This window comes from Pinus tabuliformis, chromosome 9 (genome assembly GCF_031772625.1).
Source record: "Pinus tabuliformis cultivar Carrire ecotype Pingquan chromosome 9, CPIR1, whole genome shotgun sequence".
In the NCBI taxonomy this organism is placed as follows: domain Eukaryota; kingdom Viridiplantae; phylum Streptophyta; class Pinopsida; order Pinales; family Pinaceae; genus Pinus; species Pinus tabuliformis.
The window spans coordinates 479,854,309-479,871,357 of record NC_142307.1 but is presented as its reverse complement, the minus strand read 5'-3'; the positions used below and the strand labels follow the sequence as shown (position 1 = coordinate 479,871,357).

The 17,049-nt window shown below is 39.6% G+C and overlaps 1 protein-coding gene across 5 annotated transcripts in view; it reads left to right on the top strand.

The window, feature by feature from the left end:
* LOC149149301 (transmembrane protein-like protein) overlaps window positions 1-17,049 on the top strand; it is a 483,547-nt gene that overhangs the window by 28,979 nt on the left and 437,519 nt on the right. For 3 of the 5 annotated variants that reach the window (XR_016262832.1, XM_089440556.1, XM_089440555.1), the window contains exon 2: window positions 6,526-6,584. The exons of the other annotated variants lie outside the window; for them this stretch is intronic. Coding sequence is in view for 2 of the 3 variants with exons in the window: in XM_089440556.1 (XP_089296682.1) it covers window positions 6,526-6,584 (59 nt within the window). In the remaining variant the exon portion in view is untranslated. The remainder of the gene's footprint in view (window positions 1-6,525; window positions 6,585-17,049) is intronic. 5 annotated transcript variants of the gene reach the window in all.

Here is a 17,049-nt window from a genome sequence, read left to right as displayed (position 1 = left end):
TAGGTCTTATGAACCCTTTCTTGAGCAGCTCCTATACCTGCTTCTTGATTTCTGCATTCTCTAAAGTGGACAACCTGTACATTCCGATGTTAGGCAATGGAGCATCTTGCTGCAAATTAATATCATGTACTATTTCCTTTTTGGGTGGCAGACCTTTAGGTTCTTGAAATAGCATATCATATTCTGAAACAACTTTTTCTAAATCAGCTTGTTGTTTAGCATTACAGCCTTCAAATACATTGGTTTTATCAGGTTTCTTTTCCTTTACAACCATCAGTAAAAATTGTTTGCATGAATTTACAATTCTTTTCATCTGCCCTGAGTTTATGAGAGTATAATTATTCTTGAGTTTATGAGCTCTTACAATATATTCGATTCCATCTTTAACGAGTTGATACTTGTTTTCAGCTCTATAGAAAATGGCTTTTCTATCATACAAGTAAGGACTTCCTAAAACAATTCCACATATATCCAAGGGAACAATATCTAACTCAACCTCATCTACAAATGCTGACCCAAAAGAAAACCTAAGTTTACATTGTCTAGTCACTTGTAGCTTTGCTTTATCACATAACCAACCCAATGGATATGGCTTCTTGTGAGGTGTGGTTAGTAATCCCAGTTTCTTTACAATTGCTTCAGAAATTAAGTTTACTTGTGAGCCACTATCAAACAAAGTATCAATATTTTGATGCTTGGAAATAACTCTAATATGAAAAAGCTCATGTCTTTTCCTCTCATTTTCTTCATTATCAGTAGATTGTACAAAATTACTAGTAGATGCTTCAGAATTTTTACCTTTTATACCTGTGGCTGCGATTGTTGTTTCATCCCCTGAGTCTGACCCCAAATCCTTCTGAATAGCTGCAACAATCTTCTTCTTTTTGCCATCGTACTTCTTGGGATTCAGCTCCGGATGCAGAATCCAACAGTGTTCATCATCATGCCCATCCTTGTAGTGAGTGCATGAAGGTTTGATCTTTTGTACAACATTTGCCTTCCTCTCTTTCCATTTCTGTTTTCTCTTTTCCTTGTTCTTGCTTGCAGTGGGTTTTGATGATCCCCCAACTTCTGGGTTCACATTCTTGCCTCTAGCCTCTAGATGTGTAGCCTGAATAGATACCTCATCTATGCTAGTGGGATTAAACATGAGAATGGTATGTCTCAAATAACTATGTAGACCACCTATATACTTCAGCAAAGTTTCAGGTGAGTCTAAAGAAATGCCTAGAATCAAAGCTCTTTTTCTAAATTCTTGGGTGTAACTTTGTACACTTTGCCCTTTCAATTGGCGAAGAGTTTGCCAACTCATCATAGCTTGCTGCATATAAGCTAGTGGATAGAATTGTTTTTTAATTGCAGAAACAAATTCATTCCAGGTAGAAAGAATTTTACCATGCTTCTTCAAATTAGCTTGTGTCCTGCCTTCCCACCATACCAGGGCGGTGCCTCCAAGGCATAGGCTAGCTAGCTGAATCTTTCTCCTTTCTGAATCGATGTTCTGCACTTTGCAATATACATCAATTTGTCTAATCCAGTTATCTAGCTTTTTTGCATTCAATTCTCCGTCATAAACTGGCAAATCAAACTTCACATCTAATTTAATCAAAGAAGGTTTCTTCTTTTTCTTTTCAGGGCTTTCTTTGTGTGAAGAAGATGATGATGAAGGTGATGATGGGGGAGATGGTGGAGAGGGCTTCTCTTCTTTTCCTTTGCCTTCTGGGTGGGCAACTAGAAGAGGTTCTTCTACTCCTTTATCTTGTTTGGAGGTTGATGACTCTTCACCTCTACCTTTCTTAAATTCTCTATACATTTCTTCTACCATGGCTCTCATGGTCATGAAACTGTCCATGAATTGGGAGTCTGATTCCAAGGGACTTTCTTCTGACATTTTCCTCTTAGGATAGACTCTTCCAATTTCTGGGTTAGCTTCAACCAACTCTCCTTCTCCTAATTTAAGCTTTGATCTAGTTATCATTCAACAAAAAAAGAATCCAGCACAAGCTTGTCTAACCTTAGCAACCTAGAGCTCTGATACCACTTGATCTGGAATTGATCCAAGACAATTAATAAGGTATTACAAACTCATGTGCATGGATATGCCTATGTTATTTTATGCAACGGATCAATAAGATTGCGAAATACACAGGCAATGAAGCAGTTAAAGAAAACATAACAGGCAAACATATAAACACAACAAGTTTAATAAGGAGTTCACCCAATACTCCTGGGCTACGTCTCCCGGTCCAGCCTTCAGTGGTGGCCTCTCTATTATGTTTTCAAAGCAGAGTTTTTACAACAATGAGCTCAATTTGAGTCTCACTCAGCAGATACAAATCAGTAAGACTGTACTTGGATTCCCCAAGTCTTTGGAGTACACAGACTCTCCTCATTGAACTCTTGACCTCTATTGGTCACAGTAGTATGAGCCCAATCTGAGACTCATACATGACAGGCATTACAAAGGAGTGCGCTTGAACCTCTCAAGCCTTCTCTAGAGCACACAGACTCTCTGACTCTCTCTGTCTCTGTCTTAACTCTGGCTCGATGCTGCCTTTGCTTCTGTAGGTCAGCTCGGCTTCTTCTCTCTGCTTTCGGCTTACTGCCTACTGCTCTTTGCTCTTAGCTTACTGCTTTCTGGCTTTTTTCTCTCTCTGTCAGTTTGTGGCTTTAAAGCCAATCTGCTTCCTGACTGTTCGTTTCCGCTTCTTGGCTTTCCGGTTCCCTTGCCTCTGTCTGTTTGAATCCCTCTGTCCTACGTAATCAGTCACTGTATAACGCCTCACAGGGAAGTGGCCACCTATTTCATAACGAATGAGTGTCAGTTCTCTTGGACATGTTTGAAACGATCGTTTTTTCCATTAACTCCAAGAATACCCGTAAAACACGACCTTTCGCCAACGCATTGTCCATATCGGACTTCAAATCCTATACAACTGTCCCTGTTGACCCCGTCAAATCCGGTCATCCATTGGAACGCGTCTTTGCCTTTGATCTGGGGACTCCAAATCCTACGGTCATCGTCCATATCGGGCGGATAAGTAACATGATGTTTACCCGTCTGGTGTGAGCGGTTTTCTCTCTCTTCCGTCGGACGCGTGGCAACCATTGCATGGCATCGGGCAGGACTCGGTTGAAACCGTTTACCGCTCGAAGCCCTTTTGATATCCTGCCGGCTTTTGTGGAATCCTGCTTCCACTGAATTGGAACGATATCCGTTGCATTTTATAATTTTTCGGGTCCGGGTAATTGCGGCCTTTCCTTCTTTGAGGGGTTTGCCTTGCAATATGTGATTATCAGAAACTACCCCCGTTTCTCGAAATGGCCTCTAGATTTGCTAATTTGCGATAGCGCCTTACCATGGGCCGATGGTCTGCGCGCTTGACCGATGGTTCTCGCTGCTCTGCGTTGATCACAAATTGCAACTGTTACGAGGATATCTCCGATAAGCTTGATCTTTATAAGACTTTTAATCCTTGGCATGATTTTTAAAGAGTTCATGAAAACTTAGAGAGTGTTCTAGGATCCAATTTGGATCAATTAGAGATCCGAAGGATCTTCCTTCTTTTGCTTCTTTCCTTCTTCTTTCATCTCTTGAGTTATGTGAGCTTCTTCCCTCTTCCTTTTGTTGTTGTTGTCCTTCTTAAGCTTAGGACAATTCCTTTTGTAATGTCCATATTCTTGGCATCCAAAGCATTGGATCTTGGACATGTCTTTGTTGTTTGTTCTTCGTGGACCAAACTTGCCAAATTTACCCTTTCTTTTGGCCATGGTAGCAAATGCTTGCTCCTTTGACATCTTCTTTTGCCTTGAGTTTGGTTTCCTCTGTCCTGTATAGAGACCACATTTCACTGAGAGTGGTTGCTTCCTTCTTGGCATATATGCTTGATGTGAAGTTTCCCCACTCCTCAGGTAGAGCATTGAGTACTACAGTTGTCATCTCTCTATCAGACATGACTTCCCCAAGCTCTTGAAGTTGATCTCTCATTTAAGATATTTTCATGAAGTAGGGAGCTATTCCTTCCTTTGTTATCTTCATATTGTATAATTAATTCCTCAGAGATATCACTTCTCCGGTTGTGGATACTGAGAATAGCTCTACTAGCTTATCATAAATTTCTTTTGATGTCTCAAACTTGGAGACATAAGGAATGAGAGAGTCTTTGATTGATTCTATCAAAATCCTTTGAGCTCTTGTTTCATCCTTGTTGTACTTAGCTAAGGCTTGAGTTTGTTCCTTAGCAGGGATAGTGACATTCCCTTTGACATGTTCTAGGAGTTCATTCTCCTTGAGAAGTAGATCAGTCCTCTTCTTCCATGCAAGAAAGTTATTGGTCCCTACCAATTTATTGCTTTCCTTGCAAAAAGACATTGATGTATATTTAGAAGGGGACATGTACTTACTTGATAGATTTTGTGATGTGATGGATTTACTTCCTCCTTGAAGGCTTGATGGCTTGTCTTCCTTGGATCTTGATGTTCTTCAAGATGCCTTCTTCAAGTAGGCTTGCTTGGTGATAAGGTTTGCTTGAAGACTTGTAGCTTGATGTAGGTCCTGCTTCAATCTGCTCTTCTTTGTAGGTGCCTTTATGTAAGGCTCTTCTTCTAGCTTTGTAGACCTTCTTGATGAGTAATGGATTGTATACCCTTCTTTATCTTGAAGTGATTGAAACTTCTAGGTTTGATGCTTCTCCTTGATGAGTGTTCTTGAGTTTCCCTATCCTTGATGAGTCACCTTAGCTCTGATACCATGTTGAAGAATCTAGGGCAAAGTAGTGTAAAGTGATTCTTCGTTACTTGAAAACAATTTGTGGAGTCTTTTTACTTTTCTTGTTAGCTTATGCTTCTTCTTCTTCTTATTAGTGCATATGTGTGTACTTCATCAAACTGCTACCAAAACAAAATAACAAGAACACAAAGTTTGGCTCTCTGCCAGGGACAAAACCTCTCCACTCTTGAGAGGAAAACCCTTGGTAAGTTTTTTCTTATTGAAGCTTCTTATTTGAACAACTGCCAAACCTTAGACCCTTGACTAGGATATCCCCCAAGCACAAGTCAAATCCTTCCTCTTTCTACACTATAACTTCTGGCACATGGACCTCTGTCTTTTGGCACTTCGTTCTTCCTTCTATAGTAAGTAGATCTTCTAGGAGAGATACCCTTTACTTAGTGATATCCTTCACCTAAGGATATTCACTCTTTCTCTAGATCATCCGAGTTCCTTTTGATGTATGGTAGTAGGCTGAGTGTGACAGCACTGCAGCCCTAATCTTCGCACGTGTGAGGGTACTTGTTGTAGATATAGGGCTCCTTCTAACTTCGCTTGAGGTCCTTCTCTCTACGCTTGGATAGGAGGCCTAGTAAGCCTAGTTTGAAGCCCAAACAATGATACATGTGAGACTGTTATATTACTGCTGTTGTGACTGCAGAGATGGCTCTGTTCCTCGCACATGTGACTAGTTTTCACCTTAAAAACAATCCCTTTGATTGCGGCTTTGACTTCTTCTCCTTCGTTACACTAGAGGCTCCTCAAACTTGTCTTCTCTCCACCTTTACTTGGCTATGCTTCTTCGCTAATTTCAGTGCTTGATGATGCGTTGTATGAGGAGGGGACAACCTCTATAAATAAAGTTCTGTCCCTCCTCTTTAGGCCGACATGATAATTTCATCATAATTCATCTTTTATTGGTTATGCAACTGCTTGGAGACTTTGTTGATGCTAGGAGAGGATTTGACTTGCCTTGGAGGTGTTCCCATGACCTTGTATGTTGACATACTTGATGTAAGATGCCCTCAAAGGGTCTCATCATGATTACATTTTGACTTTGACTCTCTAGAAGCACTTCAAAATGTGCTTGACCTATTTTCAATGAGCAAGAAACTCATTGACAAATAATATCAAAATAATTTTTCTTTTTTTGAATAAGTACAAATATCAAAATTACATTTATGAAGACCGAACCTAGTCACATTTCCTTCAACAATGCTAGCATATGGAAATGGAGAGGGACCCTCCCAAATCTTAGAACAAGAAGTGTTATCTACTATGATTCTCATAGTAGATATGGAAACTGAAGATGAAATGATCTTTATGATCCACCTTTTACAAGTGGACGAACTTTGAGGTTATAAAAGGAAATATTCTCCTTTTCATATGATGGTGATTATTTTATACCTAAGGAAATTCCATTATATTTTGTTATAGTTAGATTTGTTTTGGACTAAAATATTTGTTTTTCTTTGTAAGTTCATATAGCGACTTTTTTTTGTGGAAGACTATGTTGAACATGCACATATGAAATAATTTGAACATTAAAGAATGTGATTATATCATAAGCATGGCCATTTATCCTTAAGCAAAATTTAACTTGTGTTTTGTGTTTCTCTTCTCTTTTCAAGAGAGGATGGAGGGGTTGTTTTCTTTTATAGGGTCTCATAAAAGATTGAACAAATGACATGGGAAATTTATTTTTCTAATGATACTTGTAGTATTTTTATCTTCTAACCTATTGTGAATTTTTTCAGTTGAGGTCCCCATTGGGTTTTCGACTGTGTCCATGGTTATATCCACAAATTGGGTCTCTGTAAGTATTCATGTATATTATTCTTTTCAAGATTTACATTGTTTAATATTCTTCTCATTTTTGAAAAAAAGAAAACTAAACACTTTTTAAGTCTAACATATGACTATGCTTAAGCTTCATTGTTTCTAACATGTTAGATGAGCACTCATGAAATGCATAGAAATGTTGTGTTTTGGGTTTACATTGTTAGTTCATGGGTGAGCTACATCTTAGGGTAGTTACATGCTTAACCTTTGTATTATATTAATATTTATTAATAATAATGTCTAATGTCTTGATGACTAGTTATACATAACCTTTTATCTTTTGGTTTTTTCGAAGGAAAACCTCAAAGGGTCTCCTTAACTTCCCTAGAATATCTTAATAGAGGGTGGCTCAAATGCTAGCCAAAATAATAGCTGGCAACCAAATGAGACTAAGTTGGACTTGAACCTCAACTAGAATAGAATTGGAGACCTCATGAAAAACTTCACTGTGAAACAGTCCGTTTGAACCGATAGAGCTAACCCATTGGACTTTATACATAACATTTCTCATAGCACCCTTCTTAAAGTTTATTTTTGTTCATGAAACATTTTTCTAAATTTTCTTTGATGAATGATTGAATGTAAATGTTTGATGCTTGGTCTTTTTTCTATCTGTAAATTAGAACTCAATCTCCTAGTTTAGGACCTAGAGTCTTTTGAGATCATAGACAAAGAGGAGGGATGAAATGAAACCAAAACACTGACCCAAAAACTTGTAGTGAAAAGCGATAAAAAAAGCTAAAGAAATCCATTAGGGATGAACCAAAAGTGTGCTATAGATAAAAATATGTCCAAGCATGTGTGTGCTACACATGAGGTGCACAAATGCACATAAAAGAGAATATGCCAACCACAAGAGAACACCAAAGATGTAGTGCTTGTAGGTTTAAAACACTTGTATTAGAGAGCCTTAGTTCAATGATAAAAAAAGATGATTTACAAATAAGCTTTTAGTTGTGTATGTAAATACAACTCAAATAAGAAATCCTCCCAAGGCAGGTTATGGGCTTCGTTACCCATCCAATCACATGGGTAACCCTAGGAGATTTCCCCTAGGGTTACCTGCCCACCACTATCCCAGTGCTGCCTCTCCCAGCGTCAACCTGCCCAACACTATCCCTTCTACTGCTCTACATTTTCGTCCCTGTCTCCTTGACTGATGTTGAACCCTCTCTGTCTCTCCTCCACCTGCAACTCTCCCTCTGAATCGATTTTCTCTTGTTGAACTTCGACCAGTGAGACAATCGATTTTACTTGGGCAACTGAGTATCTGCTTGGTGTGTTTTCCAAATGACTCTCAAGCCCCTTCTTATATCTTCCTGTTGGACAACGAACGACTTAGATTAAATCATAATCGAAGGCTCAGATTGTTTTGGCTTGATCCGTGGCCTTTTCTATAAGTTTCACCCCTGATTAGATTAATACCCATTAATATTATAATTTTCCTAAGTTTTAGACTTAGGAACCCCATTAAAATTATTAATTATTTTAATAAAATCATTTCCAGGTGGAATTTCCCAAAAGGCTTTCTGGGTTCTTTGGAATACATGTGCTCAAGCCTCCCTACAAAATTTGAGGCTTAGAGCACATCCGATGCTACCCCGTATCAACACTCCCTCTTAGCAAGAAATGTGCTCTAGCAATATAATGCTACTGCATATTGCTCTGACTTTGGAGCATTGTCCTTTGCGCTGCTGATATCTGACATGCTATCCACCAACTATTGCGATGTGCTGCAGTTGTACTGCTGCCTTTAACACTGCCACTGCCAATGCTACATCTATACTACAACTCCCTCTGAATTGTTGCATCTGTGCTGCTGTTGGCACTGCCACTGCCAACCGTCCCTGCACTGCAACCTGCTGCTGCTACTGAAACAAATTTTCAACCATACCTAATTGCTCTCTGAATTGAGTAAACTTAGCTCTTCCGAGAGCCTTTGTTAGTATATTGGCCACTTGCTCTCCTGTGGGAACATACTGTAGCTGTACTGCCCCATGCCAAACACAGTCTCTGACAAAGTGACAACGGATATCTATATGTTTCGAATGATCATGAAATACTGGATTCTCAGAGAGTTTGATGCAACTTTGATTATCGCAGTAAACCTTGGTCACCTCCATCCTTTTTCTGAATAGGCTCACAAGCAATTTTCTGAGCCATATGGCTTCGCACGTAGCTGTGCTAGCTGCCATATATTCTGCTTTTGCTGAACTCAGTGCTACCGATTTCTACTTCCTGCTGCACCAAGATATCATCCCTAATCCAACACTAAAGCAGTACCCTGAGGTACTTTTTCGGTCTACTGAATTACCTACCCAATCTGCATTGGTGAACCCATTCAAGCTGATATCCTCCCCTCTAGAGTACTTCAACCCATATTCGACTGTTCCACGTACATACCTAAGTATGTGTCTTGCTGCTGCCCAATGCACCCTTTTTGGTTCCACCATGAACTGACTAAGAGTGTTGACAACAAAATAAATGTCTAGCCTAGTTTTGACCAGATACATAAACGACCCAATGAGCTATCTGTACAAGGTGGGATCTACTTCTTTATCCTCTGATGCATTTATTCCAGTGGGTGATCATGGGAGTAGCCATGGGTCGACAATCCTGCATTTTGAATCTCTTCAGAATCTTTGTAGCATACCTTCCTCGTCCAAAAAAGATCTTCCCATTCTTCTGCCAAACTTCCAACCCCAGAAAATAATGCATTAATCCCAAGTCCTTCATGTTGAATTCGACTTCAAGATTCTTCTTGCAGTCCTGGATGAGCCTAGATGATCCAGTTAGGAGCAGATCATCTACATACAGTACCAGAATAAGTTGCTCATTCTCTACCAGTAAATAGTAGAGATTGGGATCATCATCACTCTTGACAAATCCCAACTGCTGCAAGTAACTATCAATTCGACTGTACCATGCTCTAGGTGCCTGCTTGAACCCGTACAGGGCTTTCTTTAACCTGCAAATATGAGACTTCTTCTCATGAGTTTCGAAGCCTTCGGGCTGTTCTATATACACCTCTTCTTCTATCACTTCGTTCAAGAAAGCTATCTTGACATCCATTTGGTGAATTTCCCATCCCATTTGAGCTGCTAGGGATATAACAGATTTGATAGAGGTGTAACGAGCCACTAGGGCGAAGGTCTCTTCATAGTATATGCCTTCTTTCTAAGCATACCCCTTTGCTACGAACCTTGTCTTGTACTTATCTATGCTACCGTCTATGACATACTTTATCTTGTAGATCCATCGTGATCCTACAACTGATCTATTTTCTGGTCTAGGTACTACTTCCTAGACATCATTCATTATGATGGAGTTATACTCTTCCACCATGGCATCCACCCATACTTGGTGTTGAACAACTTCTTGAAAACTAGATGGTTCTCCAACCTGAGATACCAATGCTTGGTATCTATCTAGTTGTCTACGCTGCCTCTTCTCAATTGTAGGAGCTCCAACAAACTCCTCTGCGTCCCTCATTGTTTGTCGCACCTCTCTTCTTGTTCTACCACTAGTGGTGGGAGGCTCAACCAACTCTTCCTCCTGATCCTGTTGTTCTATCCGTTGAGAAGCATCTGCATTTCCTCCCTCTGAGGAAATACTGGTACTGGTCACTGTACTCGACCTAGGTGTATGCTCTCCTGTCTGTCCTTCTTGCTACCCCTGCTGCTCTTGGACTAACAGAACATCTCCTGACTAATCTTCTGCAGGCATTTCACGAGATTTCCTGAAAGCTCTATCTTCCATGAACTTTGCATCCCATCTTACTACAATCTTCCTGCTGCCTGGAATGTAGATTCTATATGCCTTTGAGGTCTCGCTGTATCCTACGAGATACCCCTTCTCTGCAGTTTGATCCAGTTTGCTACGCTTCTCGTCTGGAATGTGGCAATAAGCCATGCTTCCGAATATCCTGAGATGACTGACTTCCGACTTCTTCCCTGTGAATACTCCTTCGGGCGTTCTCTTCCCCAATGCTCTATGAGGAGTTCTATTCTGGATATATACTGTCGTGTTGCAAGCTTCTACCCATAGATACTTAGGTAGATCTTGATCATACAACATGGCTTTGGCTACCCCAACAATAGTTTGGTTCTTCCGTTCTGCCACTCCATTTTGCTTCGGATTATATGGAGTTGTCTACTCTCTTTTGATGCCCTCCTTTGCGCATAAATCTGTGAAATCTTTGTCTGTATATTCTCCAACATTATCTGAACGCAATACCTTTATCTTTTCCCCTGTCATATTTTCAACAAGAGCCTTAAACTCTCGGAAACAATCAAAGACCTCATCCTTTGTCTCTAAGAAATAGATCTAGGTTTTTTTGGAGTGATCATCGATAAAAGTGATGAAGTATTCGCCACCACTAAGAGCCTTTGTGGACATAGGACCGCAGATATCTGAGTGTATTAATCCTAATACATCCTTTGCTCTATTGTTATTAACATATTTTCCTAGCACACATCCTCTGCACAAGTCATCATGTTCACTACTTAGGACTGATACCCCTGTAATAGTCTCTCTGAGCATCGTCAGTGCTCCATAGTGTAAGTGCCCCATTCGCCTGTGCCATCATTCATTTTGCTCCTCACCATTATAGTTGCTGCCTATTAGTGCCATTGGCGGTTCAAGCTGCAACCTATACAACTTGTTGTTTCGAACCCCAATTTGCTTTTTCTTCTTCCAGCTTGGTTGCTTAATGTATACTTTCTTCTCGATGAAGTATACATCATATCCCTTGTCTTGTAACTGGGACACTGAAATTAAATTCATTCATAATCCCGACACATGCAGAACATTGGTGGCTCGGATGTTGGTCCCTGCTTCCGTCTGAAAAGCTATGGTGCCTCTCCCTACTGGAGTACATTTCGTTTTGTTTCCCATAGTTATTTGGAAGTCCATTTGTTCTTCTTGATAGCTCGAGAAATGTTCTCGTACTCCAGCCATATGAGCTAAAGCCCCGCTATCAATGTACCAAACATCTGCTGATGCTGAATTAGCTAGGCATGCAAATTCTTCATCTAATTTGGTAGATAAATCTGAGACACTTTGAGTATCCATATTGTGCCAATTTCTGACGCTAACCTATCCCAACAACTGCTGTAGGAAAAACTGCGTCCCACCTGAAATAATCCTCCTTGCTGAATCTTCTACTGCGCTGTCCCTTCTACCACTGATAAATTTTGATTGGAAAAGACTTACCTCTTTGTCGACTCACTCAGAGAGAGTTTTCCCACAAAATCCAATCTCTTTGGTTTGAACTGCGCAATCCTCTGGGAGATTTAAATTTCTGCCCTTGCAGGAATTTCGAATTCCCTTCTTTTCTCAGTGTTGGATCCTTCAGCTTCTCTCTTCTGCTTCCCTGTAGCTCTGATACCATGTGAAAATTTCTAAAATGGAAATCCTATTGTAGTGATTAATATGATTTCTTCTACTTATTACCTCAGAAATAAGTTATCTACTGTATTCTTATGACAAATATCGAAACATATTCTACTGCAGCCTTCACAATTAAAACATTGCAGAAAGTAAATGTAAGTAAAATGTTGGCACATATACAAACACAATGACAATTATTTTTGGACAATTGTCCTCGGAAAAACCCAATGCAGGAAAACCGGTGCAGCAGATGAGGGTTTTATTATTCTTCAGCAAAAATCAACATGTACAAATTACACCTAGTAGTATAGAACAAGGCTTTCTGAGAAATATTTACAGATGTTCCTGAACAAGTATCTGACTCGAGAGAGAGGTTCCTCCACCCTCTGCGTCTCTCTGGCTTGCCCAATGTCACTTTCTCTGGCCTCTGGACTGGCCTGCACAATGCTTGCATCACTCAAGCCAGCGCTGCCTCTCCCAACGTCAACCTGCCCAACACTGTCCCTTCTACTGCTCTGCGTCTTTGTCCCTGTCTCCTTGACTGATGTTGAACCCTCTCTGTCTCTCCTCCACCTGCAACTCTCCCTCTGAATTGATTTTCTCTTGCCGAACTTTGACCAGTGAGAAAATCGATTTTACTTGGGCAACTGAGTATCTGCCTGGTGTGTTTTCCAAATGACCCTCAAGCCCCTTCTTATATCTTCCTGTTGGGCAACCAACGACCTAGATTAAATCATAATCGCAGGCTCAGATCGTTTTGGCTTGATCTATGGTTTTTTCTAGAAGTTTCACCCCTGATTAGATTAATACCCATTAATATTTTAATTTTCCTAAGTTTTAGACTTAGGAACCCCATTACAAATATTAATTATTTAAATAAAATCAATTTTGGGTGGAATTTCCCAAAACGCTTTCTGGGTTTTTTGAAATACATGTGCTCAAGCCTCCCTGCAAAATTTGAGGCCTAGAGCACATCTGATGCTACCCCAAATCAACAAATTCCACCTGCCAATCCATCCATCATCTTGTCATCCTGTCATCATGAATCGTCTCTGCGTCTGATCTTAACTTTGTTGAAGACTGATATAGATAATCGATCGAGAATGAGCCACAAGACCTTACCACTCTTCACTGACAAAATTCAGTCCAGGGGTAGAACCCCAATCAGACTTGATCCCAGCTCAAGACCATGTTGAACACCATGCATCCTAGTCATAAGGAGTACGACAGTGCACGATGCATCTGTTGACCACTATGTGTCAACGACCCATAGTAGTACACCCCCTTTTTTTCGCAAAAGGGATAGCGCTTGGTCAATGTGTCCGTGCCGTTCGACTATCATCATCAGCTTGATCATGTTATATTGTAAACTCAGTCTGCATGTGTAAATTGTAAATAATCTCAGCAGATCTGTGTCATGTATGTAATTGCCTAGGTAAACCTAATTTTCTGGTGATGATCTACATTTCGGAAGGTTTTTTGTCTCACCAATCCATGATCAACAGAGTTTTCCTTCAGCCTTACCCCCAAGCTGGAATGGATTTTGTCATTAGAATTTTAGGGGAGTCCTAGTGTGTTAGATCGAGTCTATGTAAAAGTGATTTGGGAATAATCCTAACTATTTGGTTAGGTTATTTTATTACAAATTGTTTGATCTGCTAGATTATATTTGTGTCGCAGAAATGGGTAGTCTGTGAGGGTCTTGGTCAAATGGGTTTTCCCCCTTGAGATGTAAAAAATGTAAAAAATCATGATGTAAAATGTCTCTAGGGTTAGAAAAATAATTTATCCCCTCATAAGTCCTAGGTCCTAGGTAATTTTAAATTTTCCAAAGGCTAAATTCGAGGGTCCTTTGAAAAATTAAATTTTAAAAGGTCCAGGGACTAAGGTTAATTGATTATTTTGCTAAAATTTTATGCCCTTGGTCCCTAGGGTTAAGTCAAAGTCAAAATTTTGAGGAAATTAATTCAAAAATTTAATTTTTGAATTAATTAAAATGCATTTAATTGATAATTTCGAATTTCCTCAATATTTAAAATTTCGACGGATGAGATTAAAAGAAATTTTGATCCTCATCAACGGTCGAGATCGTTTTGACAAGGATCACTCGAACTAGCCATTGGAAGATTTGTCTTTAAATAGGAGGTCAGTTGTCAGTTGAGATCATTCGATCTTGGAGTCGTGTGCTAAGTGAAAGCTCTCTTGTAATCTTTTTTCATGTGCAATAAAGAAAGACTTTGGGGTTAATTTCTGCTGGTGTTACTCTTCGTGGAAATGCTGTAAGATGTTTTATTTTCATGCATAGATTTCCTTTCAGCCATTGATGATAGCTTTATGAAGAGTGATTTAAGCACAGGTATCTTGTTTGATCACTGGGGTTTGAATGGTAGTTTAAATTCTGAATATAATGGCAGGTATCTCCATTAAATCTGAATTTTATTGTCGTTTTCTCTCTCTACGTTAATGGTTGAATTGAGTTGTGCAGGAAATTCTTGATTTTGAGATCATCGGGCATTCGGGGAAGTTTTCAGTTGGACCAACCAACTCCCAATTAGCATTTTCTGAAGGGCCCAGCTTGATTGAATCCCGGGCTTATCATTAGAAATTCCATTGTTGATGCATGAAGGGTTTTCTCTGAAGCACCTCACCTTAAATTTAAAATTTAAAAAAAATATGTGTGGCATAATGATAGATCTGGCTACTTAGAGCCTTTAGCCTGTGAATACTGTAATTATTTAGCTGGTTTTTTGGGGTTTTTTAGTTTCATCCTTGCATATATTGTTTCTGGGCATTTTGTTTTTTCCATTGCAGGTTGCAGGTCTGAAGAGGAGATCTTGTTTGAAGCTAGATCTAGGCCTCGGAGGGTAAGATTTGGCCTCAGAATTAGCTCTTGTAGGAGTATTTATTTCAGATCTGGAAAATTTTTGTAGGGTTTCATTAGACAAACCTGAAACATGACGATTTAAATTTTTTATTAAGGTTTCTGGTGATTTTAAAGGGTTTTTCGGGGTCACCTGCCTGCTGCTGCTTGGGGTTTCATTTTTACAAGTTAATTTTGAAATTTTTTTTAAAGCAAGCTGTGCTCAATCCATTTCTTCTCTCACGCAACTTCTATTTCTGTGCATGCTGCCATCATAACCCTTTTCCCTGCATTATTTTGTGCCACCTCTCATCGCTGCCCACCATAAAAAAAAAAAATCAAACCAGCGTCACCATCTCCCCATCCGCTGGCCATTCCTCTTCCGCTGGCTATCCCACACTCCACGTAGCCTGTCCGACACTCTCCTTGCAACAGGCGCAGCTCCATTCAATGCACACCAGCTTCTCTCTCAACTCTCCATCGAACCTGCAGTCTCTCCTCTCTGCCTACGCAGCCTCCTTTCCTCATCCACGCAGCTGCCATAACTTGCCGCGACTCCACTCCAGCTCCACGCTGCCCGTACGCTCCTAAACCTGCACGTTATCCACGCTTCCATCACCTCGATTGCTGCCAAACCTTCATCGCAGAAAACCGCCCCCTCCTTCCGCTGCTGTCTCCCTCGTCCATTTCTCAGTCGTCTCTTCCTTTGTCGCCGTTCTGCCTGCAAACAGTCCAAACAGTAATAAAATTTTGATTTTGTAAATCGTATAAGTTAGGGTTAGTGTATGCATAGTTTTATTTGATCTTTCGATTTAGTTTAGTCATTTTTAAAATTCGATTTTTTCTTTTCTTTTTTTTCATTGGTTTGGGTTTATTTTAATTAAAAACATAAAAAAGAAATTGGTTTTGTCTTATTTCTTTTATTTATTTCACTTTGTTCTATTTTGATTTTGATTTTAAATTTAAAAAAAAAATCATAAAAAAAAGGTATAAAAAAATCGATTGTGTTTTCTTTTTATTTCTTTGATTTTCAATTTTATTTAAAACTACAAAAATATATATATATATATATATATATTTTTTTTTAAGCCTAGCACATTTAAAAGAAATTCAGTTGTCAAATTTAAAAAAATTTCTTGTGCTAGGGCTAAATTTTGAAAGGTGAACTCTTTTTTACTTCTCTATAGTTAAATGCGCTTAAATGTTTATTTAAAGATTAACTATTTGAAAGTGGTAAATAATTATAGGACCTGAATTGCTTAGCTTTTAAGTTTCGTGGTTGATTAAGGTATCTGTATCTGTTGAAATTTAATTGCTAAGGCTTTGTGCATCTATTGAATATCTTGCATCTAGTGAAATTAATCATTGCTTTGGATTATTTAATGCTCATTATATGCTAGACATTTTGGCAAATATTTTCAAGCAATTGTTAGAGTTTTTTTTATATTTCTATTTCCTAAGCAGCAACAACAAACCAATTACTTGGTTTTCATTTCATCTAGCGAGATCATTAACTCCATAAGGCGCTGGTATTAATCATTTAAAATTTTCTTGCTAAATCAAGTATTCGGTTGCCTCGCTGTGCCTCCCGAGCTGGTTAATTTCCAACTGGTTCTCCTTCATCCCATTTATCAATAGGGTCTACCCCCCTTAGCTTGCTATAGGGAGACAGCTTAAACGGAGAGATCAGGGATCAGGGTGACGACCCTCGATCTGAGCGGTTGTTGCGGTGCTTAGACACTCTGTGCGACAACAACATCCATCGGCAGTGCTATGGTCCCTAACCACTTTTCCCAAATCATTGGCCAGATGAGAGGTAATTCCCATGCGTCTTGGACTATATGGGTAGGATGATGCTAGGGCAACAACAGGGAAAGAATAAATCACATCCTGCTCACAACCACACGTAGGGAAAGGATAAACCACATCCTGTAGTCACATGTCACAACCATTGTAGGGAAAGGATAAACCACATCTTATGCGCATGCAAACCACTGAGAGTAGGGAAAGGATGAAACATGTCCTACATGCATGCCAACCAACAACCATAGGAAGAATCCTACACTTGGGGAAAGGAAGAACCACCTCCCACCGACATGTCAACCATCGCTCGTAGGGAATGAGCATACTACATGTGGGGAAAGGAAGTACCACGTCCCACCGACATGTCCACATATGACAACTGATA